Source organism: Lichenostomus cassidix, chromosome 1, assembly GCF_008360975.1.
Source record: "Lichenostomus cassidix isolate B80296 chromosome 1, HeHo_3.0, whole genome shotgun sequence".
NCBI lineage: Eukaryota > Metazoa > Chordata > Aves > Passeriformes > Meliphagidae > Lichenostomus > Lichenostomus cassidix.
In genome coordinates, this window is record NC_139479.1 from 113,277,547 (window position 1) to 113,305,300 (window position 27,754).

The 27,754-nt window shown below is 52.9% G+C and overlaps 1 protein-coding gene across 1 annotated transcript; it reads left to right on the forward strand.

Moving 5' to 3' along the window:
* Positions 1 to 5,637: 5,637 nt before the first annotated feature.
* CHRDL2 (chordin like 2) lies at positions 5,638 to 25,491 on the forward strand. Its single transcript, XM_085077447.1, has 11 exons — positions 5,638 to 5,845; positions 11,383 to 11,495; positions 11,963 to 12,056; positions 12,766 to 12,908; positions 14,431 to 14,524; positions 14,829 to 14,884; positions 16,385 to 16,553; positions 17,469 to 17,663; positions 20,075 to 20,257; positions 23,349 to 23,441; positions 24,487 to 25,491. Exons 1-11 carry the CDS (start codon positions 5,764 to 5,766, stop codon positions 24,555 to 24,557), a joined length of 1,293 nt encoding a protein of 430 aa, XP_084933573.1. The 5' UTR covers positions 5,638 to 5,763; the 3' UTR covers positions 24,558 to 25,491.
* The last annotated feature ends 2,263 nt before the right edge of the window (positions 25,492 to 27,754 follow it).

A 27,754-nucleotide genomic window follows, 5' to 3' on the forward strand; every position in this document is an offset into this window, starting at 1 on the left:
CGAAGGGATGATCCGTGCCCAAGAGAAACAGCCTCTGCACATGTGCCAGGAACTTGCTGGGGGATATCATTAACTTTCCATCTCACCCACACTTCTATCTTTAGTTGTCTTTGGCTGTTGAACGACTAAAAGGATACCAGTATGTGGATCCCTGCTGTTGTGGGCTCCGTGAAATGCCAGCTGACAAAAAAGTTCCTTCTCATGAAACAAAACACTCGTACTGACTCTAATAAGATGAATTATGGCAGTGGTTTGGTGCTGGGACTGGACTTGGTCCAGCAATTTGTGTGTCTGTCCTGTAGATGCTGCTGCTGGCCTGAGTCAGACAGTGTGTTATTCCCTAGCTCCCCACAAAGCTGCTGCTCCCCGGGATCAGCCTGACTTGAGAGTTTGGCCCTGGGGAGCCCTCGGGGAGGGACAGAGAATGTGGAAACAGGAAACACTTCCACACCAAAGCCACTTGTAGGACAAAGAGCTGTGCAGAGCTTTGGCTCTCTATGGAGTCCTAGGGACATCGGATTTGGAAAAGGATCTCTGCCAGCTGTTCTCCCAAGTTACTTCTGCACATCCAGCCTGCCCTGGACAGAACTTGGTTTGTGTGTCTCCAGCTTGTCTTCCAACCCAAACCCCCAAAAGGGGCAGTGGTTTTACACTGCCAGAGAGCAGGGTTAGATGGAATATTGGGAAGAAACATTTTACAATACGGGTCATAAAAAAACGGCACAGGTTGCTCAGAGAAGCTGCGGCTGCCCCATCCCTGGAACTGTTCAAGATCAGGTTGAATGGGACTTGGAGCAACCTGGGATGGTGGAAGGTGTCCCTGCACATGGTAGGGGTGGCACTGGATGATCTTTAAGGTCCCTTCCACTCCGAAGCCCTCTGTGGTTCTACAGTTTGGGATGTGCGGAGCTCAGCGCTGGCCTGCAGAGGGAATCCTAAGCCCGTGTAAGCTCCAGCCTCAAATCCTGCCATCCCCAGCCAAAAGCTCAGCCTTGCCCAGCCTCTCCGGGAATGTTTCTCTGCTTCTCACCTCTCTGGAGGAGCTGGCAGGGTTTTGCCACCACCGTTTCTCTTCATGGTCCTCCCAGCGCTGATGTGAGCCCTATCCAGACAGATCCTTTCCATGGAGTACAGGTGGGATGTGTCATGGTAGATGCAGGGGATACAGACAGGCCCATGGCACTGTGCTCTCCCATTTTTCCTCTCTGTCTTTTCCCCATGCTTTATCCAGCCTTTCTTCACCCCTCACACTTACTTGGTTGCTGATCTCCATCCCTGGAGGAGAATCTCTTACCCACTGTGCTCTCTGTATCACTGGTTTGTACTGATTATAGACTATGTATTTATGATAGTGCTTGGTGACATGCTCAGAGTCTTAAAAAATGACCAGATTTCCCATTCCAGGTTGGACTAAGGGCTTCCACGGGTAAATTATCTTTTTCATTCTCACCAGTCACTGACTGCCTTAAACCAAAATCAAAAAGCTGTGGCTTTACAGCTCTTTAAAGCCCACCAGCTCCCGAGAGAGGTGGAGTTTCACACACTGGGAAGAGCTCCATGGGAAACACTAATGAACATTCCCCAGATACAGCCACCTTTAGGAGACCTCCCTGAAGAGCTGTTGCCAGTGTTAATCACCCACCAGGATGGGAGCAGGAAATCATGGACTTGTTTGTGTTGGGAGGGGCATTAAAGCTCATCTCATTCTAACCCCCTTGACATGAGCAGGGACACCTTCCACTATCCCAGGTTGCTCCAAGCCCTGTCCAGCCTGGCCTTGGACACTTCCAGGGATCCAGGGGCAGCCACAGCTTCTCTGGGCACCCTGTGCCAGGGCCTCCCCACCCTCACGGGGAGGAATTCCTTCCCAATATCCCATCTAACCCTGCCCTCTAGCTTTCAAATACCCAGGTGAGAAGAAGAAACCCATGAGGCTTTAGGCTTTGGATGGGACTTGTGTGAAGGTATGGCACGAAGAAAATAGGGATTTTGTGTGATTTAGCTCTACCCTGTGGAATATGGCAGAGAGGCCTCATTCCATTTAATGCCCATCTCCAACTCCACTGATGTAGCTTGGACCTCTGGCAACCTGATGTGGGATGCAGTGACTCCTCCTCAGATGCAGGCCAAAGATAAAGGACAAGCAGGGCAGCAGCTCCTCTGCTCCTGCGACAGGACTTACTCCTGCAGTCAGATTTCTTTAGACCAGCTTGCAGCAATTCACAGTCCTGCAGGTTTCCAGCTCCAGTGCCTACAGCAGGCAGCCTTCTCGTGTGCATTTCTGCTCACCCACCCTGGATCAAATGTCAGGGACACAGGGCTACAAACTTCCAAGGAAATGTGCAATGTGCAGCCAGCTCCTCCAGCTTACAGCCTGGCCAGCTCATGCTCCTGCCACAAGGCTTGCAAGGTGGGGGATGTTGTTGGAGCCCATGCTGTTTACTCAGTAGTTTGTCGGAGATTCTGTTTTCATTCTCAAAATAAAAAAAATTTCAAAAAAGGAAAAGAATTGTCTTGTCTTCTCAACTGTCCAGAAAACATGAAATTAGTTTGACCTATAGACTCAGGAACGAGAAGACAAGTAAAAACCCCACATTTTATTATTTGCAGGCCAATGCCATGGTGTTTGGAGCCTGATTCATGATCACAGATGGATTGATGTTGGCAGTATTGAACTGTCAGACAGATTCCTTCACAGATGAAGATAAAGAGCCACGGTTTTGCCAAAGAGTGAATGTATTCTTTATGAGACCCAACAGAGATGTAACACAGCACCTTACTCCTGACAAGGCCTGCCTTTATTTCCTGGGTCTGCACTTAGGACATGCCTGAACTTTCCCATAAGTTTTAGCCCTGATGTGGGGCCAGGATCTACAGTCCTGAATTCAGCTGTTGCTGTTGCAGCACAGGCACAAAATAACTTCATTGACTTGGACTTTGTGCCCCCATTTTTCTAAGCACTTTCATAACTTGCCCACAGACCTGTGCTACAAATGGGCTTTTCAAGTCTGCCCTGTGCAAGGGAAGAGCTGGGAGAGGAGGTACCAGCTTTTCCTGGTGGGAGCTGGAAGGAGCCTGGTGTTTACCCAAACCCCTTCAAATATCTTTATCCAGGCATGAGGGAAAAATAGAGGGGCATTGCTGGAAAAACTTGCAGGGAGCTGGAAAGGAGTGGAGCAGTGAAAAAAGGGAAGCGGCATTAGGTGGTGAGAACTTTCAGCTCTGGGTCCAACAGCAGAAGGACCTGGAGCTGCTGGAGAGTCCAGAGGAGCCATGGAGCTGCTCCAGGGCTGGAGCCAGGCTGGGAGAGCTGGAGGTGTTCATCTGGAGAGGAGAAGAATCCAGGGAGACCTCAGAGCTCCTGCCAGTGCCTAAAGGGGCTGCAGGAGAGCTGGAGAGGGCCTTGGGACAAGGGTTGGAGGGACAGGATACAGGGAAAGGTTTCCCACTGCCAAAGGGCAGGGTTAGGTGGAACACAGGGAAGAAATTCTCCTTTGTGGTTGTGGTTGGCCCTGGAATGCGACAGCACCGCTTGTGCTTTCTGTAGAGGCTCAGTGCCAGATGATGTTCAGAGCATCCCTGGATTCTGGGCTCCTACATCCCCTGGAGTTCCTGGGTCGTTCAGCAGAATTGTACTCACAATTCCCAGGGGAGGATACCGAGTGGTAAAATTGTTGTTGGAGCTGGTAAACAACAGATTGTGACCATCCCTGCAGATGTCTCAGCTCTGTCTTCTGCCCTGCACACCAGGCTGTGCTCCTGGGGGATCACAGATATTCCCTGGGGGGAGAGTCAAGGTGGGGTGAAGACTCACCTGCATTTCAGCACCAGGATTCAGTGTTTCCCACTTTCTTCCCAGAATATATGTCCAGCACATGAGGGCACAGAAATGCATCTAGATTTCTTTTCCTCACAGCTTAAAGAGAAAATACAAAAGCTGGTGATTTAAAGTGATATTAAAAGCAATATTAAAAGCTTCCTTATTACAAAGATTTCCCTCATATCCAGCTCCAGGAACAGGCACCTGCAAACATGTTTGCTCATGGCTCTTGCTGGTGTGACCAGGTAAGGGGTTTGGGGACACCTTGGCAGACAAGTGCTTGGGGTGGCATGGGGCAGCATGGGGCACAAAGATCTCACACCCTGGAAAGCCCACTGCTGAGCTTGAATTAAGAGAAAAAAAAAGAACAGCTTGGCTGATGGAGGAGATCTCCAGTGACCAAAGGGATCACATGTGATGGCAGTCTTACCCTGCCCAGGTGTGAGGAAGATGAAGGAGATGGGGGAAAGAGAGAGACCTTGTGTTGTAGACATGAAGGCATTTGCAAAGAAGCCTAGGGCTCCTGCAAGGTCTGGGACCTCCATGCAAACCTTCCCAATGATGAAACATGGGCATGAAGGTGTTCATTCTGCATTAAAGCCTGTATTTCATGTGCTAAGAGTGTCTTGCTCTGAGCACCCTGGTGAGTTGTGACAGTGGAACAGGAAGAATGGGTAAAACACCACAGAAAATCTGGTCTAAAGAGGCTGCAGGAATTCACCTCCATAATGAACTGGCAACCCTGGCTTACTCTGGCCCTGCTGAGGGGACACAGCCACTGAGGGAGGATCCAGTGCTGCCCAACCTCTCCATGTGGATCTTGGAGAGTAGAAAGCTGAGCCCCCCAGACAGGCAGAGAAGGGCTGGCAGCCAGAGCTGGACCACTTCATGCAGGATCTGGGGAGCAGCAGAAGCAGGAGCAGCGTCGTGTGGAGGCCAGGTGGCTTCTCCAGGGCTGACTGCATGACCAGTGGCTTTGCAAGCGATGGCATTTCATGTCCATCGTGCAGAGCCGGACGGCAGCTGGGTGGGAGCACTGCTCTCTCCACGCTGCTGGGGCGGCAGGAGGAGCGTTTGGGATTGCGGACTGGGGCCGGGGGGGTCCTGAAGGCAGGGGCTGCACTGGCCATTTAAATGGCTTTGTGCAGCCGAGGGAATGCCAAGCAGCTGGTGGGGAGAGCCGGACGTCCAAGCAGCGTTTGACAGAGAGAAGGGGCGCGGCCGGCCTCGTTTGTGGAGGTGATACAGCTTATTAGTGTCACCTCTTGGTTCGTCGCCCCCAGGACGAGGTCCAGCCCGGCAGAACTCCGGCCGGGCTGCAGGGCTGCAGGGGTTAACCCTGCGGTCCCGCACCACCTCCCCGCCCGCCCTCCCTCCGCCCTCCCGCCGCCGAGGAATTTCCTAAAACACCCCCCCAAAAAAGTGGGAATATAATCATAATAAAAAGAAAATAAAATACCCACCCTCCGGATCCCCCCTCCCGCTCCCATCTCCGCCTTTAATACCAACAAACAACTCCTCGGCTCTCCCTAAAGGAGGCGCCTTTGATCGGAGCGATACGAGCCCCGCCGGGCACCGGCACCGGCACCCCCGGGCACCGCCGGCACGGCAGCACCCCCGGCAGCGGCAGCCCCGGGCACCGGCACCGCCGGCATCGGCACCGCGGCACCTCGGGCACCGCCAGCCCCGGGCACGGGCACCTCGGGCACCGCCAGCCCTGCCACCGGCACCGGAGCGCAGCCGGCACCGACAGCCCCGGCACCGACAGCCCCGGCACCGGCACCTCCGGGCATCGCTCCGTCCTCCGACACCGCTATCGAGAGCGCAGCCCCGCCGGGCACCAGCGAAGCCGCCGGCACAGACTCCGAGACATCGCCGCGACGTCGGGCAGCGCAGCCCGGGCACCGGGACCGAAGCCCCAGGGCGCCGAGCACCGGGCTGCCATGCTTCCCGGGTCGGGTCCCCTCGCCTTCCTCCTCCGGTGCCTCCTGCTCCTCTTCGCCTCCGAGAGCCGAGCCCGGGCTCGTAAGTGTCCCCCGCTCCTGTCACGGCTGCGCCGCTCCCCTCCGTGCCTCAGTTTCCCCGCCGCCGCGGCCCCCGGGAATTGGCGGTGGTGCTTTGCGGGCATGGCTGGGGGCACGGGGAGGCTCCTGGCCGCGGCAGGTGTTGGACCTTCGCGGCTGAGATGTCCCGGGCCATGCGACCAGCCAGGCATCCCATCCTGCGCCGTTGGGAACGCGGCTGTGTCCCCTTCTACCTGCTGCTGTCCCCGACTGCCCTGCAGGGTTGGACAGCACTGAGCACGGCACTGCGCGATGCTGAAGGGGCTGGGGGGCTCCGGGGTCTGCCAGGGGTGTCAGGAAGCTCTGGAACCCCCTTTCATGGGCTAGAAATGTCCCAGGGCAGGAGGTTGCCTTACAGACCTTCCTCTGCACAGATCCCACCCTGCACGGGCGCATCTCCCCTCCGAGGGTGGAAAGGGACAGGGACAGTGCCTCCTCCACCCCAAACAAAGCTGGGGGCTTTCCTCCCTGTCCATCCCTTGTCCATCTCCGAGTTCATCCCTCAGTGTCTCCCACTTTTACTCCCAGCGGGCTGACTGAGGCAGAGAGGGTTTGGAATAGGGAAGAGAGATTTGGCACTTCCCACAAAAAGGCTTGAAGGACTTGGCCAGAGCTGTTCAGGAGCTTGGAGGGTGCTGGAGGTGTTAGTTTCAGCCAGGAGGTGAGTTTGGCTTGGGCAAAGCTCTGGGACCCCAGTGGGTGCTGAGCACTTCTGCGGCTCCGCAGAGCCGCCAGATCTCTGAGCAAACTGCAGCGGGACCTATTGTGTCCCCGCATTTATTCTTCCCTTTAATCTCCTGGAATCCCAGCGGAGTCTGCCGGTGGCTGCGTCAGGGTGATTTACAACTCGCTCGCTGCCAGCAGTGCATTAGGCACTCAAATAATCATCCTCCTGGAGTGTGGACCCAAAACATGAGCACTGGATTGCTCATCCCGACGGAGGGGTGTGCTGGGGGGAAAAGGCAGGCGGATGGATGGGGCTGTGCAAAGCCCTGAAGAGCAAAATCTGAGTGAATTCAGCTACTTTTCCTTCCCTGGGCTCATCCAAAGCCACCAAACCCAGGCCACAGCATCCGTTTCTTGAGCAAGGGATGTGGGTCTGACTCCCTGCCTCTACCCGGGCTGCCGTGGTACCCAGGTTAGGAGCAGGACAAGGACATCTCCAGAAAGTGAAACAGGTGTTAGATGAGGTGTTTCTCTGCAAAGGTGGCAACAGAGCCCCTAAATTGGGCAGAAACTAAGATGAATGGGGGGCAGTAAGGATTTGTCTGATTTGGGAGGGTGTTGTGGCCCATTTGAAGTACTTGCAATGCTGATAAAGAGCTGGTGGCTCTGGGACAGAGGCAGGATTGGAGCAGGGAGGTCTGGGATCATCCTCCAGCTCTGCAGCACTTCAGCTTTGCCACAGGGCACATCTCACCGTGTGGAGGGCTTGGCCAGCTCTTGCTCCACAGTTGAGGGCAGGGTGGTTTTGGTGACAGGGTCACCATCAAATTGTGGACTTCTCTCCACCATCCACCTCTGCAGCCTCACACTTTTCTCAGGGCTGAGTGCTCAGGGAGAGTGAAGACAGGAATAAATTAGTTACGAGCAGGCTCATCAGCCAAGGGACCTACAGTGTCGTGGCTAAAAATAGGTGAGAAGCAGAAATGCTTGGGCTTGAAGGCAAGTCAGAAAAGAAGAATTTGCCCACAGAAACAGGCTATTTTAGGGGATTTGCACTCCCAGCTGAAAAAAATATCAGAGGCACAGGTTACTGGGACAAATGTGCAGCATTCTGAGTAATTCAGGGGCAATGGTTGAATGCAATGATGTTTTGGCTGAGGCATTTAAACACCAGCATCTCTGGAGAGTGTGGGGCAGTGGTTTTCCCCAGGAGCTTGGAGGTGGCTGTTTCATTATTGTCTCACATAGTTGCTGTAGGAAAGGGGGTTCCTGGGACCCCTCTGTCCTACAAATTTGGATCTAGCAAGGATGAAGGGACTGGGTGCTCGAAGATGGGAAGGACCACGATGAAAAACAGCTGCTACCACATCCATGGTAAGGGAGAGGTGAGGGCTGCACATCCCACTCTAGGTACTGGAGCATTCCCTTGGGAAGGAGTGGGGGAAGCAGGACCCTGTCTGCTGCTCGCAGATGTTCTGAGTGTGGGAGCTTGCCTGGCTTCCCCACCCTGAGGAACTCAGAGATGCTTCATGAGGCTGCATTTTGAGAACTACAGAATTTTCCAGGCTCCCAAAGTCCCAAGAAGATATTCCCAGCCCAGAAGTGAGCCAGGCAAGTGTAGGGATCGCTCTGGATGTGAGTGGAGTCTTTAGGATGCCGCATGTCAAGGGCCCCGTGTGTTTTAACCAGTCCCTTCAAAGTCAGCTAAGTTGCATTTTAAGCCCTTCATAAATACAGAGCTGTCACAGGAGCGCCTGGACTCTGTGTACCAGACAGTGCTCTTTACACTTTATTTATGGCTGCTCTTAAAAGTCACAAACTGGTTTGCATGAGCTCCCTCCCGCATGCCCGGCTGGCAGGTGTGTGACCTCCAGAGGAGCTGCTGGGGCTGGCAGCCCAGCTCAGACCTGCCCTGCTCTGAGGAGAGCTCCAGGGCTGCCATCTGGGGATGCAGGACCACCCTTCCCCCCTCAGCCTTGGGATGAAATGGGAGGAGTGAGGGGAGATGAGCAAGATCCCACAACCTCTTGTTGAGCCATCGAATTGCTCCAAACACTCCCAGAGACAGAATCAGAGACTGTCACATGGCTTGGGTTGGAAAGGACATTAGAGATTTTGGATAGGTATTGTGGGAAGCTGTCCAGCTACCAGGGAATTGAAACCTCACAAGAGGCTGTCACAGAAGCTCTGAGCAGCATCTTCACAAGGTGGTTTAGACACCAGTCCATGAGGACAAACAATGATGTGGAGAAACCCATCCTGGGATGCATCTCTCTCTCCATGAGCAGAGGATGTCTCCTTAGGATGTATCTCAGCAGCTTCAGACATCAGCCACCCATGAGATGCACCCCCACATCTTCTTGACCTGCCCTAGATCCAGTGAGAAGTAAATCCACACAACTTTTCTGAGTGTGCTGCTGCCAAAGGTGCAGTAAATAAGGTGACTGATCGGCACAGGAGAAATTCACTGCCACAAGTGGCTTTTCAGTCCGAGTGAATTGGGAAGATATCCAAAGTTTGACCTCTGAAAATGAAATTATTAGCCTGCCATGGGAAAAAATGGTCTAGAGCCTCCAGCTTTTAAGCCTCTTCCATCCATCCATCCATCCATCCATCCATCCATCCATCCATCCATCCATCCATCTCCAGCTTGCTTTTGCCCAAACATGCCAGCAAACATGCCAAAAGCACGGCGTAGCACTACTGAGATGCTGACAAGCATCTCCTGCTGCCCAGCGCTGCCAGTCAGCTTTAATTTTACCAGCAGGCCCTTTGCAGACATGAATCAGGCTGCTTTCGAGGGCTGGACCCAAACCAGGGCTCCACTTGTGATTAAATGCTTGAAGGAAGCAGCCAACTGGCATGGGAGCCTGCAGGCTGAGCGGGGCTGCGTCACACCGAGGCAACTCGATTTCTTCACCCTCAGCATAATTCATGAGGATGCTGCAAGCAGGGAAAGATGAAGTAATTTTCTCACCCTTTTGCAAAACTGTGATTTTTTTTAATTTTTTTTTTTTTTAGTTTTGTGGGTTTTCTCTCTCCTCTGGGTTTCTGCATTTTCCAGCCACACGCTCACCAGCTTTGTGTGGTTTGCTGTAAGCTCCTGACCTGCATGGCCAGGAATAGGGAGTTGCTGACCTGTCAGGAGCTGTGGGGACAATGCAAAGTTCTAATGAGGGAAAAGGAAGGAAAATGCCTCAGTCTGTCCCTCTGGTGGCATCCATGCCAAAGCTATTGCAAGCCTCCACCTCTGCAGTTTCAGCAGTGGCCTCACACCACTGTGCCTGGGCCAGGCAGTCTGCACAGCTGGTGGCCACCACTTGTGAAGGTACAGCTTGGAGAATCAAGTGCTTAAAGCCATCAGAGAGAGGCTCAAGTCTGCTGGCAGGGCTTGAGTTAGAAGAGACCCATAAAGATCTTCGTAGACCCACAGGGCTGCCTGTTCTGCTGGCCAGAGGGTCTGGCCATGGTAGAGCATCACCTGGGTTCATCCTGAGGATGGTCATGAGCTAGAGGAGGGTCTGCAGCCCACTCTAGCAGAAATTTGGATGCTAGCAGGGTCAGCACCTGCTGGCTCACCTGAGTTCATGCAGTGGGAGGTGGGCACCATGCCTTGAAAAACAGCTCTCCCCCTCTCCTGCATCCCCAGGCTGCTGCAAGGTTTTAAAAGACCCATAAATGCTTCAGGGACTGTAAATATCTCCACTGCCTTCGGGCAATGCAATCACCCAAACTACCTCAAACTCCCTCGATGACATAACCTTTTAAATCGCCTTCAGTTTTCAGTGGGGCTGTGAGCATGTAAAATGCAAAAATCACACACAGACAGGTGTGTGCTCAGACAGAACTTGGGTGCTGGGGTGACTTTCTGCTGGGTCAGGGCTTCAGGACACGTCATGGGAAAGTGGGAGCAGCACCATGGCTGTCACAGGGTCTGGGTTCCTGCAGGTCCAGCCAGGTTTGGAGCTCAGTCCTGCAGAACTACGTGGTGCTTGTGGATGTGAACATTAAGGGTGACTGAACTGGGTTTTGGGCCAAAGTCCTGAGGGGTTTGATGGTGATCCTGGCCAAGCCTTTTCCCACAGGCTCTTGTTGCAGGCTGGCCTTGTCCTGCTAGAGTATTGGTTTGTAACTATGGACTTGGGGATGAAGGAGATTGATAAGAAGCTGCTGAAATATGGGGAAGGCAGACGTGTCCAAAGAGGATCTCCTTCACTGCTCGTGCTGGGCACCATCTCATCCCTGTGCCACGGTGAGGTTAAACCCATGCCTGGATCATTTCTGGGACACAATAACAGGATCAAGAAGGAAGAAAAGACGCACATGTTTGTGCTTTTAGGGATGAAAAGTGGATGAGGTAGATTTGCTGTCTCCCTGAACAGCCCCAAAAATGAAAAAGCAGTCACTCAGTCAGACCAGTGCTGCATAAAGCCAGGTAAAGACAAAGGGCTGAGACAGGTGGGATGGCACAAGCAGTCCAGTCCATTCTTGTCCATGGATCCTTGAGAGAATGAGCTGAAGCTTTTAGCGGGAGCAAAAGGTTTTTTTGCCAGAATGGCAAAAAGCAAAAGGCCAGAAAGTTCTTCTACGCATAATTGTTTGGTTTTGGTTTTGGGTTTTTTCCCCCCTTTCTTCTTTTAGGTTTTTTTTTTGTTTTTCAGTTTTGGGGTTTTTTTGGGTCACAGTGAAAATGTCTCCCAAAGTCAGGGTCTCCCATCTCTGTCACCATTCCCAACCATTCTGGTCTCACTGGGGGAAATTCCATCCTGTAGCATCATCCTGAAATCACCTGACTGCCCCTTTCCTCACATAGCTTCTCCTGTTGACTTTCAGGGCCAGACACGTTCTGTGACTTCAACGGCAAGAGGTACAGCCCGGGGGAGAGCTGGCACCCCTACCTGGAGCCCCAGGGGCTGATGTACTGCATCCGCTGCAGCTGCTCCGAGGCACGTCCAGGCGTCCACAGGGTCCCTGGGGGGATTTAGATTAAATGATCCCAAGAAATTGTTCCCTGGGAGGGTGGGCAGGCCCTGGCACAGGCTGAAGTTGTGGCTGCTCCGTCCCTGGATGTGTTTGAGGCCAGGTTGGAGCAGCCTGGTCTAGTGGAAGGTGTCCCCACCCATAGCAGGATGTGGAACAAGATCTTTAGATATTCCTTCATCCCTAAATCATTCTGTGATTCCCTGATTCTGCCTCTGGTGGGTTGGTGGGCTGTGGGTGGAGGTGGCTAGATGTCAGGTGGTCTTTGCTGATGAGAGACCATGAGCTGGCTGGGTTGGAGACATCCTCGGGGAGTTACAGCAGCACCATTTGTTGTGATAATGTTGTGGTGAGGACATCTTCCTCCTCCTGCAGGGCTGAACTGTGACCTGAATGCACTCTGGGGACTAAACACACCTCTGTCTCTCCCCAGAACACCAACATCAGGTGCTACCGGATCCAGTGCCCAGCTGTGCCATGTGCCAGCCCTGTCACAGACCCTCAGCAGTGCTGCCCGCGCTGTCCTGGTAGGTGGACATTCCTCAGGGATGGGGTGACAAGGTGGCCATGGTCCTACAGGGCAGCAGCTCCACCATTGCTGCTTGTGGCAATGCAGTGATGCTGGGTCTGGCCCTGGTTGCAGAGCTCAGGTGGTTTTTCCCTCCAAAAATGTAATTTTGATGGAAAAGGACTCTCTGCCAGACCACTTTGTCCCCCTCATCCCAAGAGCTTTGTAGGGACAAAATGTCAGTTCACACTTCAAGGGCAAAACAGGAGCTGGCACTTTAATCTGGTCGTTTGCCAGCAAAATGTCTTGTATAAAAAAAAAAAATAGAAGCTTTTTAACAACTTCATTCTCTGCCCTGGAGACTATCTCAAGTTTTGGCCCCAGAACCTTTTCTACCTTACCACTACTAATTGCCTCATTTTACCTCCATAAGTTCATTGTCTCTGCTACAGATTACTAAGATTTTACCACCATAATTTTCACTATTTTCCCACTTCTCATTACCTCATTTTTACCTCAAAATCTTTGTTCTCTCCCCCACAGAAAAACTCAGATATTTTTGACCAAAATATTCTTTCCGTGTGCTGTGGATTACCTTAGATTTTTCCTCCAAAATGTACACTTTACCTCAAGTTTTGACCCACAAGTTTTCTTTAACTCTCCACTACCGCTTACCTCAATATACTCATTTGCCTCTGATCCCTCTCCTTTCCCGTCCTCTTTTCCAGAGCCACATTCCCCGTCTGGCCTCCGTGCTCCTGTCAAGTCGTGCCACTACAACGGGACGACCTACCAGCAGGGCGAGATGTTCAGCAGCACTGAGCTCTTCCCCGGCCGCCAGCCCAACCAGTGTGTGCAGTGCAGCTGCTCCGTAAGCACTGGGGCTGCGGGGCTTGGGAGATGGGAGGTGTGCAGAGTGCCAGGAGCCAAGGGTCGGGAGATAAACTCGATAAACTTCTGCTCCTCCTCGAGATGGAGTGAGGAAGGGGCATTGAAAGTGCTGACGCTGGACTTAGACTCAGCAGGGAGCTGTTCGTTCCCACTGATGCCTCTGCCGTGGAAAAGGAGATGTGGCTTTCACCCCCATGGCTCACAGCCCTTGGATGGGCCAGGCTCTGTAGCTCTGGGTTTTGCTGGCAGCAAACAGTTGGACCTAGTTTGGCCAGGAAATAAAAAAAAGGGCCAAAAGAGCCCAAACCACCTCCCTCTGTCATGCCGAGAGCACACAGACAGGAGTTGCACCAGGTGATGCTGGACAGGGCATATGTGATATCAATGTCTGGGATAGTGGAATAGCTGCTCCGAGCCTCTGGGGCTTGCACACCTCAGAGCTGGGTGGCACGAGGAACAACTGACATGTAGAAATTCCCCAGCTTTGGAGGCTGATTCCTCTCCCAGGGACTCCAGCTGGATGGTGCCCTCAGATCCGACTGTGTGTGCTCATTGCCACTGTCCCCAGGAGCCCAGGGAGCTCTGTGTCCCTCTCAGCTCTGTTTATTTGTCAGGGGAATGCCTTGGATACGAAGGGGAAAAGAAAGGGCTGGCTGTGGAGCCCTCGATGGGGGGATCTCCCTGGGCTGTGTCTGATGTTGTCAGCTGCTAGAACAGCTGCGTGAACAGCTGGTCTAAACCTCTTTGAAAACAGCCCCAAGACCAGAGGCTCTGGGATGAATCCTGCTTTTTATGGCCCTGGCTCTTTCTGCCCGGGGCAGGTCGTTGCAGTGAGCTGCTGGTCAGGAGGAGAAGGAAGAAAGAGGCAGGTCTGGCCTCCCCGAGGTGGAGAGCAGGACTTGGTTTGCAGTGATCTGCGCCAGATCCTGTCCCTCACCAAACTTCCTCCATCCTCTTCATGCTCCTTGCACAGTGCTTTGGCTTCCTGGCGGGAGAAGAAGCAGCTGTGGTTTGGTTTTCTAAGGATATCCTCAGTTGACCTCTTGGTTTTGGTTGACTGGGAGCTTGTGGGTACCCCAGAGAAACTTGCCGCATGGAGAAGAGGACTTTGCTGTCAAGGTCTGACTGCTGAGCATCCTTTTTACCCTTCAGCAAAGTAGCAAAAACTCATTGCTGCAACAAACCAGTGCGAATTCATTGATTGAAGTGGGACTGAGGTCAAGGGACCTTAGAGCTCATCCATTGCCACCTGGCCATGGACACCTTCCACTATCCCAGGCTGCTCCAAGCCCTGTCCAGCCTGGCCTTGGACACTGCCAGGGATCCAGGGACAGCCACAACTTCTCTGGGCACCCTGTGCCAGGGCCTCCCCACCGTCACAAGGAAGAATTCCTTCCCAATAATTAATGATTAATCTGCAGTTTGAAGTGCTGACAGCCCAACGTGGGGGACATGCAGCTCCTTATAACACTGACAATGTTTTTTCCTTCCTGCCCTCCCAGGAAGGCCAGATTTACTGTGGCTTGGTGACCTGCCCTGAGCTGCTGTGCTCCTCTCCCTTAACCGTGCCAGAGTCCTGCTGCCAGGTCTGCAAAGGTAATGGGGCTGCAACTGAGGGCTGGGACACTCCAGCTGGTTGTCATCTAACAGCAGGAGCCATTTAAATCCTTTAGCAGGATTTTGGAAGCCTGAGCTGTAAATCAGGCTGCTTGTTACCTCTTGGTTGCACCAGGAAGTGAAAACTGAGGGCTTGGGTTTTTCCGTGGATCATATGAATTGCATGTGCAAAGCTCCTGTCTCTCCAGACTCCCAGGGAATCCAGCACCTGGAGGAGAGCTGCTTTCAGCAAATCTCCATTCAGCCCCACAGCATCTCTCAGGACAATGTTTTTCCCTTGCAGATGGCTCCTACGAGAAGTCCACAGAAGAGGAACCGCTGCAGTTAAACAGAGGTGTTGTACGTGACATTTGCATTTTCAAACTCCGATTCTTGCTTGTAGCACAGCCCCCTGAGCAGCTCACAGAATGCCCTTGCACATTGTCCTCTGCAAAGAAACCACCCCAGCAGTTGTAGGAGGAAACTCAGATCCTTGCACAGCACATGGACACCTTATTTGCAGGTGAATCACGCCAGGGAATTGAATCCAGCTGAGGGATGTCAGCCTAGGTGAGACCTCAGGCCACCAGGGAAAGGCTCTTCTACTCCCTCTGAAGCATCTTAGGGACATGGTTTAGTGGTGGACCCGGCACTGTCAGGTAAAGCGTTGGACTCGATGACCTTAGAGAACTTTTCCAACCTAAATGATTCCAATTCTGTGATTCTATGACATCTGTGGAAGAGCAAAAGACCTGCAGGGACTGGAAATCTGGGACACTTCTCCCCCTTGTTGGCCAGTGTCAGCCAGGTTAAACAGCCGAGGGACATTGTCAGAGCAGACCCAGAGGTGACCAACAGCCAGGTCTGACCCTTGTTTCTACAGTCAGATGCCCAAATCTCTCTTGGGAGGGTTTTTTCCTTCAGGAGAAGGTGTCTCCTCTCCCCTTGGGCTTGAAGGTGTCCTGCCTCCCCCTAGGAGGGCAGTGCTGGAGCTGGCCACCACTCTGCCTTCCCCAGGCTGTTTGTATCAGCAGCCCCAGCAAGGAAAAAGTGACTCCCTGGCTGCCAAGGGTTCCTTCATGGCGACATTTCAGAGCTGGGCAGCCATGCCAGCTCTGCGGGATTAGGTCACTGAGCTCCTGGCTCTGCCCTTTTCCATACTGCTCCACCACCTATAAAACCTCCAAAATAGACACAAGGGGACCCTTTGTGCTGCGTGTCTTGTCCCAGCACTCTGCTCTTGGAAGCCTGGGATGTTCCTGGGATGTTCCTGGGATTTCAGTCCTGCTGGCTAGCCGCCCCATGCCAGCTGTCCTGGTGCCTCCCAGGTGGGAGAGCAGAATGTGGCCCATTCTCACCTTTCTGATCCTGTTTGGGTCTCACAGGTGCCAGTCCTCATTTTGCCATCTGGGAAAGAGCAGCGCATTTCCCTGTGTGTGTTGGGGAACAGGAGAGGGAACAGCCTCAGGCTGAGCCAGGGGAGGCTTGGATTGGATGTCACAGAAAATTTCTTCCCCCCAAGTGCTGTCCACCCCTGGCACAGCTGCCCAGGGCAGTGGTGAGTCCCCATCCCTGGATGGATTTAAAGCTGCGTGGAGTGGCACTTGAGGACATGGGGCAGTGGTGACCATGGCAGTGCTGAGGGAGTGATTGGGATCCATGATCTCAGAGGAATGTTCCAGCCTAAAGATTCCTGTGTTTCTATGGCTTGTGGATCATTGCTTATCCCTGTGGTCTCTGCCCTTCCCACTCCTGATGAAAGGTGTGCAGGACACTGCATGGCTTTTTCCAGCATGCTCTGGAGTGAGAACATCTTAACTACCTGGGTCTGAACCCCCTCTTTACTCCGGCTGCTCACAGAGACACTCACAGGACCAGTGCTTGGGAGAGGTGATGGGCAGGAACCCACCTGGAGCCACTGTGTCCACTGTTCTCAGCTCTTCCCTGGAGTTAATTCCCAGAAACTTCAAACCCAAGGGAGCAGGTGGCACCACCGTGAAGATCGTCTTGAAAGAGAAGCACAAGAAAGGTAAGGGGCAGAGAGGCCAGGAGGTCTGTATGTGGCTTGACGTGGTTTCTCCAAAATTTGGAATTCTTCAGGGCATCTCATTCAGCAGCAGGTTTCCACCAGCAAGTCCTGCTTCCCACTCTTCCACAGCCAGCCTCACCCACATATTTCAGTCCTTGTGCCCACAAACTCCTGACTGCAGCAATCTATTTCTTTCCAAAGCGGGGTGGAAGAAGATTGGTCCCTGGAATGTTTTGGAGATCTGGGACTTGGGAAGGAAGTAGCTCAGCTGGAAGACTGCACATGGACCTTCCAGGACAGCTCCAGGACAGTTACAAGGATAATTCTCCTTGTAGCTGTGTGCAAGTGCTGGGGCTGTCCCAGTGCTGTCCCAGGTGTTCCTCCTGGAGGAGAGACTAGGGAAGTGAGATGAGGAGGCAAGGCCCTTGATCCAAAGTGGGGAATAACAGGTGCTTTCTCCTCTTGGTGGCTCTCCCACCATCGTGCCTCCAGAAGGGCTCTTGCCGGTCCTTGGAGATGAAGCCCTGGAGGAAATTTTGGACCTCCAGAAATTTCCATGGAGGAGTCAGCAGGTGGCACTCTTCACTGTGCTTCATTCCTGCGACAGCCTCGGAGGGGCCCTGGGCTTCCAGAGGTTGGGAGGCAGGTGAGGTCCTGCCCACCCTCGTCCCTGTCCCCACCAGGGTGGTCAAACCCAGCAGATCCATCTCCTGCTCCCTCTGTCCCATGGCACCTCTGGGGGTGGTGGCTGTGACATCCCAGTGCCCACTGCTGCTGGATCCGCTGCTTGGGCACCTCGTTCCTCACAGCAGGACCACCCATGGCTGAGGTGCTGAAATGCAGTGACTCTGCCGAGCCTTGGGTTTACTAAGAGGACTTATTTCCTCCAGCAGCTCTTGTCTCTCTCTCCTCCAGCTTGTGTTTACAACGGGAAGACCTATTCCCACGGGGAAGTGTGGCACCCTGTGTTCCGGCTCTATGGCCTCCTGCCCTGCATCCTCTGCACGTGCAGGGACGGCGTCCAGGACTGCCAGAAGATCACGTGCCCCAAGGAGTATCCGTGTGAATATCCAGAAAAAGTAGATGGGAAATGCTGTAAAGTATGTCCAGGTAGGTGGGATCCCACCTGCTCCTGTAGCTGCCTTCCAGTTCCTTCCTTCAGCTTGGTTTCAAGCCTCAGGCTGACAGACGTGTAGGGATTCACACCAGGCAAGTTCAGCAGGGCAAGCACTGATGGAAGCATTGGCTTGTCATGGAGGGCAGCAGGACTTTCCCAAGGTAAGGAAGATGCAGTGACCTCCAAAAGGTTCCCTCTGTTGGGAGGATGAAGTCTGGAGAAAGATGCTCGAGGCAGGATGGTGGAGAAGACCTCTTTTCCTTTCCCATTCAGTGTGTTTTGAGGGTCTCTCAGCTGCTGCTTGGAAAGCTGTTTGCCTTAAACCACAGACCTGGCAAAGATGTGGCAGGGCGTGACGTCTCCTCCCGCTCCCACTGGAGAATGTTTTGTGGGTTATACCTCTCTGTACTGACATTTATCAGGAGATGTTCAGCTGATGGACCACCCACTGCTTCCCTAGGGAGATGAAGGGTACCTGAGTGTGTTTGAGCCTGGCTGCAGGTGCAGCAGGTTCTGCGGGATCTCCTCTGATCAGCATCTTCAAGGGGTTTTTGTGGAGGGGTCTCACCCAGGAGAACAAGCAAAGGGCACTGCCATATTTTGGAATGACTGCAAAGTCATTTGAGTGGAGATTTGCAAGGCTTTCCAGCCCCTGAGCAAGGAGATTCTCGGATGGCCTCCCTGGGGGAGCGAAGGGCAGAAGCTCAGCTTGTTTTAATAAGGTTTTTGATATGTTTATGGGCAGGATTTATGATGTGGTGCCTGGTGGGAATGGGATGTGATGACTGAGCAGAGCCCTTTCAGTCTTGCATTCCCACTATAGTGGGTCTCTCTGGTTTAAAGCCGACAACTTTCCCTGCTTGGATCTCTCGTCTGCCGTTTAGAATTCATTTTATTTCCAATTAAACACCCTGATGCAGCCAGAATGATTTTGTTCTTGCTTTCCAGTTCTCACAGATAGCAATCACACACACACACATTGCCCAGCCAAGTTACATCCTTGCCCTTCACTGCATGGAGGCTTTGCCCAGCTTACTTTTCCAGGTGTTTTCTGTGACTGTCCTCATCTTCCTCTTTTGTACCCCATAACTTAGATGGGAACACTAGGTGATTTTGCTAAAGGGATCCTGATCCTGGGAATTGCATTGTTTGGATGGGGAAACACTGCAGCTGCTGTGGGCAGAGCTGGTGGCCACAACCTCTGTGTTGCTACTCCTCCTCCCCAGTGCTGTGGGCAATTGAGTGGCTCTGGTGTGAATCTCCCAGGTTGTTAAATTCCTGTTGAATTCCTGGGGTTCCTTTCCTGCTGTGAAGGTGAGGCTTTAATCAAGGACTCCATGATCTTAAAAGGCTTTTCCAGCTTTAACAACTCCATGCTTCTGTGAATGCCCTGGAGCAGGGGACGTTGAAGGCTGTGGGACAGAGGTTTCCTTGCTCCCTGACCCCAAAGGGATGGATGAGGCTGCTGGGCTGTGCTCAGCCCCCTCTGCCTCACGCTGAGCCTGCAGCGCTGAGCACCTTTCCTCTGCTTGCTGAAAAGCTTTGCTTCCCTTTAAATTGGCACTTCCAGCCCTTCTCAGAGAAGAGCTCAGGACCACCCCAGAAAGCCTGGGGGAGAGCAGAATCAGGCCTAAAATAACTGTCTTACTAAAATAAACCCCAGGCATCTATTTATAGCCAAACTTTCTTTCGAGTAGCGTAAAAAGCTTCAGCATCCAAACTGACTGGGAGAACAAGGCTAAATTCAGCAGAGCTGGGCTCCTCTGCGTTCCAAGGACCACGACCAAAGGCAATAAATCTCCTTCCAAAACCACGGGGGATTCTTAATTACTCCAGATACATTAAAAAAAAAAAAAAAAAAAAGAGGTAAAAATTAGCAGCTCTCCTCTACCAAGAATGCTGAAAAAGTCACGTAGGGCCCAGTGGGGATGTCCTTGTGGTGGCAACCCGAGTGGGTAGGGTGCTGGGGCTGGTGCTGAGCCCACCTGTGGGGCTGAGCCGGGCACTGTGCCCAGGCTCTTCTGCTGTGGGCTCATCCCTTTGGTCCCCCGATGTTCCTGCTCCAGTGGGAGCAAGGTGGGAAGTGGGGAATCCAGCCTGTGCTTGGTGGCGATGGTGGCATCAAGGTCACTGTGGAGAGTGCGGGCAATCCAGAGGGACAAAATCCCCCTTCCCCATCCCTGCTGGTGTAGAGGCTGACAGGGTCAGGGGAATGGAAAACATGGGAATGAGGAGGTGCACAGGTCCTGTATTAACCTCTCCTTTGCTGCTGGGGATTGGATCATGGGACAGGTGTGACTGCGCCACGTGGCACCAAAGCCACATCATGCCTTTTCCATGACCTGGGTGCTGAGATTATCCTTCCTGCCCCTGTTTAATGACCTCTGTCCTTGTTTTTGCTCAGAAACCAGAGTCAAACCCACGGATGAAATCGTCACTCCCCGGTGTGGCAAGAGCCCCAGCCGTGTCCTGGTGTACATGTTTGTGCCACCGCGCTCGGAGGCCTCCAAGGAGGTCCTCAGGACCATGGCCATCGAGAAGGAGCTGGCAGAAGAGGTGGAAATCTACAACTGGAAGCTGATTAAAGGTAAGCACCAATATGTACGCAGCCAGCAGAGCAAGAGGTGTGTGTGGAAACCTGATGCTTTCCAAGCTTTGTTCGATTTTTCTGGCTTTTCTAGAGGTGCTCCACCCCTCGCGTGGTGAATCAAAACGCGCTGACAGCAGGCTGGCTTCTCTGACTCCCCCATTTCACACACTTTTCCTGCATTCCATGCAGACCAGGGGCTGGAAACCACTTCTGGCCCCGCCATGCCTCACCACGAGCTGCAGCACCATCTGGAGGCACAGCACATGGGCAAGGAAGACAAGGGCTTGCGGCCGCTCCTCCAAACCTCTCTGCTCTCATGCCAAATGCACATAGAAAACAAACAAAAAAAATGTTCTGGTCATTCTGTGGTTTTGCTTTTGCTCTTTTTTTATACCCCAGTCCACCTACAGCTTGAAAAACTGCTGCAAAGGCAGCAAGGGGGATGAATTGTCCCCAGCCCACTTTTGGGATGGGTGGATTTGGATGCTCCTGTTGGTGTGTCCTCCAGGGGTCAAAGCAAGGCAAACCTGCTGTCAAATGGCACCAATCTCTTGCTCTCTCCCCACGCCTTCAGCTTCGCTCCTGTGGCCCAGAGGAGTCCAGGGACACCTGGTCCAGTGGATATTTGTGCTGTGTTTCTCTTGGGCCCAGGGAAGCATCCCAGTGCCCCAGTCCTGAGTTTCTACTGGACACGCTCTATCCAAACCAACTTGAGCGCTCGAGGTTGGTTGGACCTTTCCTGTGGGTGCAGTGACCCTCAGCCTGGGTCTGCTGGACACGTAGCCAGGTGTTCTGGTACATCCATGTTTCATATCACTCCCTGGGGAGACCTCAGCCAGCTGCTGACACTGGGCACACACAGACAGCAGCCCGAGGAATTAACTCCAGAGACAGAGCCCTGGTTGCCACCATGTTTCCATCGTGGCCCTGCCATCCTCCGTGCCCCACAGTGCCCCCCTGGCCCTGCTCTCCACCTCAGTGGGGCTCCTCACAATGGCACCTTGTGGCTGAGGACAGCTCCGAGCCCACGCTGTCTGGGCCCCGCCGCTTCCTCCCCGAGCTCCTTGGCACGGCGCAGCACCCAAACCTCCTCAGCACCTTCCCAGGCCAAAAGCTTCACGTCTGCATGGAGCTCCTGAGCCCTGCCAGCCAGGGACAGGGGAGGCCCTTGTCCCTGAGGCCAACACAGCTCTTTTGCTTGGCAGAGTGAAGTGTTATTATTGGGAAAGAGCATGAGCTCACTCACATATGGATTCCACCTCTCCATGGTCCATCACTCCACCGACAGAGCAGCGTGTGTGGACTGAAGAGGCTGCAAGTCACACCTGGACCTCGTCCATCTGCCTTTGTATGGACTCACAATACCTACGTGGGCTCATCTGTTTCTGGGCTGGGATGGTTTCCTCCACAAAGCAGGAGTTGGGAGGAGAAACCAACACCAACTGCCAGCCAAAACACCAGCTGGCTGGTGGCACATGACCAGCCTCCAGAAGAGTTGCAGTGTGGGCAACCCCTGTCTTTTTAGGGGTCTGGACATCACCATGAGTTTTGAAAAGTGACTTTCTGATGTTTTTGACAAGCAGCCATCCTGAGGGCTGAAGGTCTCAGCCAGCTCTCTGAGAGCTCTTGAGGGAGCATTATCTGGGTCCATTGGTTAAACGATGTTTATCTCTTGTAGCTCTTGTTTAAAATATCCTCTTGGTTACTAATGTGCTGGAAAGTGCTTCACCAGCCCTGGGGACTGTAAGCACACCCTCCTGCTCCTTGCTAAGTATAGACCAGAAGGATTTATTGAACACTTGTGCCTTTCTTGCGTCAATAACTGTTTTATTATCTCCATCCAGTATCTTCTTTCGTTACTGGTAGGACCTCTTTACCCAAGCCACTGAAAGGACTAATTAATAGTCCCCAAATATCCATCTGTTTCTTTCTATGCCTTTGACTTCCTGTACTGATTTTCCACAGTTGATAACATCTCATTTATATGGATTGTGAGGCGTTTCCCCCTCATTACATACTCCTTTTATGTGTAATTGCTGCTGGCAATCACAGAAAGCCTCTTAACCAAATAAGGGGGACCACATTGCCCCTCACATCTGCTGGCAGCAAGAGGCTGGATGCTCCCGGAGCCTGAGAGGTGGGGAAGGATATTCCAGGCATACCTGCCTGCTTTGTCATGCCTTGCAGGCGAGCGGGAATACTGTAACCCCTAATCCCACAGGAAGGTCATTTCCATTGCTAAATGCAGGTTCTGGTTTGCCTGGGTCAAATGTCTGAGTCAGGCACCTCCACTAAGGGGACAATGCTGGCAGGGGCAGAAATATCAACCTCTGCTGAGCTCACTTGTGTTTTTTCCTGTCCTGGAGGAGTTTCAGTGCTGTTGATGAAGAGATAGAAAACTTTGGTCCCCAGCTGCTTCCAGGAAAGGAAATCATGTGAGCACGGAGGGGTCTCTGCAATCAGGGAACAGAGGTAGTCCAGAGTGAGCAGAGGGGATAAGGATCACAGCATCCCCTTGCTCTCACCTTTGTTTCTTTTATTATTTTAAGGGACACTGGAACTCCTCTGGGGCAAGATGCTTTCTGGAGCAACAAAATCCTATTGCTTTCACCTGCTTTGTGGTGCAACATCCTGATTTAACCAGCAGTGGCTGTTTCCATAGAACCATAGAATCTTGGAAATGTTTGGGTTGGAAGTGACTGTAAAGCTCATCCCATTCCACACCCCTGCTGGGGACAAGGCACCTTCCACTAGACCAGGTTGCTTCAACCTGGCCTTGGACATTTCCAGGAATCCAGGGGCAGCCACAGCTTCTCTGGGCACCCTGTGCCAGGGCCTCACCACCTCACAGGGAAGAATTTCCTCCTAATACCTAATCTCCTACCTCCTAATCTGATACTCAAATGAGATGTCTCCTGGCCTTGGCCAGCCCTGGATTCATTCCCAGCTCCCACCAGGCTTTGGCAGCAGGTCCTGCATCAAACCAGGACCCCAGGCAGACAGTGTCAGGAGGGGACAGAGAGTCCAAACCCTTGTGAGCCTTGAACTGGGCATCGCAGAGTCTGATTCCCTGTGTACCCCTCTGCAGGAATATTCCATCTGATCCAGACCAAGAAGATCAGCAAACAAGAATTCAAGCAGGAAGCACAGAACTTCAGGCTGATCACTAGGACAAATGAAGGTAGGGAGAGAAAAATCCCATTTCCTCACTCCTCCAGCACTCCCTGCCCCAAACAACCTCTTGATTTCCTGCTCTGCTCTGGCCATTCCAAAAAGGCTGAGTAAATCCCGGCACAGTGTGGCGAGCTGAACCATAGGGAAAATGCTTGTGCAAGGATAGCTGGGTTGTGGCTGACCTGTCTTCACACCCATATGCAGCACTCCTGCTTAACACCCACATTTTCACTTTATCATATCGGAAAGGGCAGCCAGCTTTCTAAAAGTGGATGCACTCTTGTGAAATCCAGAGGTTTTGTCTCTCCAGAGCCCGTAAAACTGTTTAATTTTTATATATAATCCATCTGGTGTTACTGGGGGCGTGGGGGGAGAAAAAAAAATGATGCAAGGGATTAGCAAAAAAATAAACCATTGAAATATTTCACAGGATCATTCTGTATGCTCTGGGATGTGCGTAAACACTACAAAGAGCAGGAATGCCGGCGCACATGCCGGGAGTGCCTGCGTGGAGCAAAACTGCCACGCTGTTTCCTGCTGGCTGCCTGCTCACAGGGCTGGGCTGGAGTTTGAGGGGATAGGTTGGGATCAGAGCTGTGCCCACACTGTCCAGCACCCCTCAGTTATGGGGTCAGTCAGGAACAGTGTCGCTGCCTGGTGCACACCAGGACTCCCAGTGCCCCTTGTTTTCACCCCCAGTCCGTTTGAGACAGTATCTTTTGTCCAAACCCTGGGGAATTTTCCAGTCCCTGTTCCCAGGCTGGGCTTCAAACCCTGGTGGAGTCTCTGGCATGTGTCTCCTTCTTCTTGCCTCAGTTTCCCCTTACGAATAACCCTGTTGTGAAACCATCCCATTGCTGTGGATGCAAGTTCTAGGAAAGCTCTGACCAGTGATTTCTTCACAGCAGGAGATTAATACAGATAGAAAATATTCCTTCCACCCCCAGGGTGATGACATTGGGGCTGCAGAATCCAAGAGTGCTACACATGGGGGAATTGTGCTTTCCTGCTCCAAGGCTCTCGCTAATGTGTGTTTGTCTTTGCTCATCCAGGTCACTGGAACATCTTTCGAGCCCAGACATCGGAGCTGAGGATGACAGAAAGCCCAGAGAAGGAAACATAGAACTTGTAAAGCAAAGAACTTTCCTGTAACTATTGATTATCTACACACAGACACACATACACATATATACGAACCCCAGAGCTGCCTTATTAAATAGAGTGGCACTGCAATACAGGTTACACTAGTGGAAATTCCAGGAGCTCCAGAGACCGATCCCAATCCATCCTCATCAAAGCAGCAGCCACGTTGGTGCCTCTCTCCAGTGGGAGAGCACAGGAGGTTGGCTGTCATCTCCTGCTATCCCAAAGGTGTCGGAGGAGCAGAGGGAGGAGGGAGAGACGGCGGAGGGGCGAGACCTGGTGCGACACGAGGAGGTGGGATCCATCACGGACACCCCAGCATTCCTCAGGAGTCAGGAGCGAGCAGCAAAGCAGGACATGACCGTGCTTCTTACCAGCTGCCGGTGCAAAGGTGACCTGCAAAGAAAGAAAAATCATCCATCTTTCTTTCCTCGGAGCCCCTGGAATCTGCAAAGGGGTTTCTTGGCTGAATGCCCTTCAAAGGGTGTTTCTTGAAAAATTCCCTCTCTTCCAGCTGGGACGATTCTTTTCCCTTCTTTGCAGGTCGCTTGAAAATGTAGGTTTTGGGAGGACCCACCTGCTGGCAGGGTCTGAGACCCTGAGCACTGCACTAAGGTCGCTACTAAGCATTTATCATGCCATATATTTATATCTATCCTATATAATATCTACTGGGCTGTACTCACAGGAGGGGCATCTCCCAAAGGGTGAACAGGATCATTTCTGCAGCAAGGGGAGGAGGGCATGCAGCAGCATCACCTTCCCCCTGTTTGGAAATAGCTTTGGGGGATTTTCAGGTTGTTTTGGTACATGTATTTATCCTTGGATTCTTGTTTGATTCTGTTTTGATAAATCTATTTATTTGGAGATCCAACTATGTCTGACAAATCTGATTAAAATATCTTCTTGATTCAGCTTCCTGTTGTGGTTCTCCTTTCCCTGTAGGGTGTGTAAAAGCTCGGGGGGCCCTGGGAGGGTCTGGCAATAGGGGATCACCTCTTCCCATTTGCTTATGGTCTGCTCATGGCTTTGGGCTGGAAACAGAGCTCAGGACTCGAGCCCTGAGCTGGCACTGCTCACCAGGGCCACACAGCAGGGCTGAGCTGGCTAAGTTTACCCAGGAAAACATCCCAGTGGTGCTTTGGGCATTAGGGATGCTCCCCATGGCGTGAGGTGAAGGGAGAGGGGCAGAGCCACCTCCTTGTCCCACGGCTGCCTGCGTGGCTGTAGCTGCGTGCGGGCAGGGGGGATGCTGCCAGTCCTGGGGCACAGCCTGACCCCTCACTTGCCAGCCTAATTAACTGGCCCTTGCGTGATCTCATTGGAGCTGAGCCGAGGGCCAATTTGTGCTCATTTACCAGGAGTGGCAGGCGTTTGGAATGCAGCTGCTCCGGTGGGTTCGTGGAGAAGGCTGGGAGAAACCAGCACAAATTCTGCACTGCCCAGGCCAGGTGAGGTTTCCTGAAGGGATCTGCTGAGCCCATACAGGCTGAGACCAGAAAGGTTGTACTGAGCCCAGACACAGACAGACCTCTTGGGTGTAACTGAGCTGAGGGCTTTACACACAGAACTCCTCTGCCGTGGCTAGGAGGGTGGTGGATGCTGCCGGATGCTCCGTGGCCAGGGGAAACCCTCTAAGTCCCCCAGGACTGCAAAGGACCATCCGGGGAGCACTGGGGACACACAAGGGCCACATGGGCTGTGACTGAGCTCTGTCCCAGCGCTGCTGGTGACACGTGGCTGCGACGGGGCAGAGGGACAGGCTGTGGGCAGTGAGCAATCCCTGCAGTGGTGTCAGTGACACCCCAAGCCCAGGCTGGCCAGGAGCCTGCCCTCCTTCCCCTCCGAGAGGCCGCTCTCCCGGCGGGGCACTGCTGGGATTAACCCTTTTAATTGGATCAGCAGCCCCCGAGCAGAAGCCAACACTTCGCGGTCGGTGGCATCGCCCTGGCTGCCCTGCTCCTCCTCCGTGCGTCCGTTCCCTGCGCAGGAATCGCCCCGGTTCCACCCCGAGCTGTGAACACGGGGTTGATTCGGGGGCACAGCTGACACACTGCCAGGCCACCTTTAATCTCTTGTAGCACTGGCTGTGCTTGCACATCTGTGAGGAAGGAGCAGCCTCAGCTTGTGGCTGCAGAGATGGTCACGGAAGCGTGGGATTGTTAGGGTTGGAAAAGGCCTTTTCACTCTCTCCAGCTCCCTGACAGGAGGGTGCAGCTGGGGAGCAGAAAGTCTGCACCCACTGCTGGCACCACCAAGCTGGGGGAGCATCAAGGCTCTTGAAGGCGTCCCCTGGAGGCAGCCCCATGTCCTGAGAGGAAAAAGCCCACAGCAAATGTTCGCCTGGACACAGCCCTGAGCAACCTGATGTAATTTCAAAGTTATCCCTGCTTGGAGACAGAGGTTGGACCAGGGACCTCCAGGGGTGCCATCCAACCAGAATTACCCCTGGCTGTGTGCTCTGGGAAGGATGGCAAGTCACCATCAAAAATCTTGGCCCTACCTCCAGGGTCTTAGGCCTTTTTTATGTCAGAGCCGTGCTATTTTGTGCTCTATTATCAGGTTAGTCAAAACACTTCTCCAAACTATATATCTATATAATTGCCAGCTACACTCACTTCCTTGGCTCCTGCTGCTTTCCATTGCATGGGGTTTTCAGTCACGCAAAACATCTACTTTCACCCTAATCTGCACAAAGTCCCTCTTCCCTGTGAGGGAGCCGAGACCTCTTGGTTGTGTTCCCTGGAGTCTTGTTCCCCATGGGAAAAGCTGGGAGAACTGGCGCTCGTGACGTGTGCTGCTCAGCCTGGGGCATCATTGCATCATCAGGGCTCTGCCACGGGGGAATGAAGTCACAGAAAACAGGGTTTGGTGCTGCTCCAAACGTCCTGCGTGAAGCCCACAGCTCTGGAGATGGTTTGAATTTTTCGGCATCTCCCAATGAATTGGGATGTATGGTCTCATACTGCTTTCCCCCAGTCAAAAGGAGGGATTTCTCCCCAAAAGGATAGGATTTCCCTTCAAATCTCTCTGTAGAGACCCACACACCGTGCTGGGAGAATGTTTCCCCTGCATCCGCTCTTGTCTGCACATCCTTTTCTTTTTTTGGGATGAGAAATGGAGAAACCAGAGGACTGTCGATGCTGCAGGGCTCACAGGCTGTTCTCGTGCCACCAC

What these genes read in the sequence shown, in the direction of transcription:
- CHRDL2 (XM_085077447.1), top strand. Translation starts at nt 5,764, where the DNA reads ATGCTTCCCGGGTCGGGTCCCCTCGCCTTCCTCCTCCGGTGCCTCCTG. An exon ending in TGCAGTTAAACAGAGGTGTT is followed by an intron (nt 14,885 to 16,384) that starts GTACGTGACATT and finishes GGCTGCTCACAG; the next exon opens with AGACACTCACAGGACCAGTG. An exon ending in CAACTGGAAGCTGATTAAAG is followed by an intron (nt 20,258 to 23,348) that starts GTAAGCACCAAT and finishes ACCCCTCTGCAG; the next exon opens with GAATATTCCATCTGATCCAG.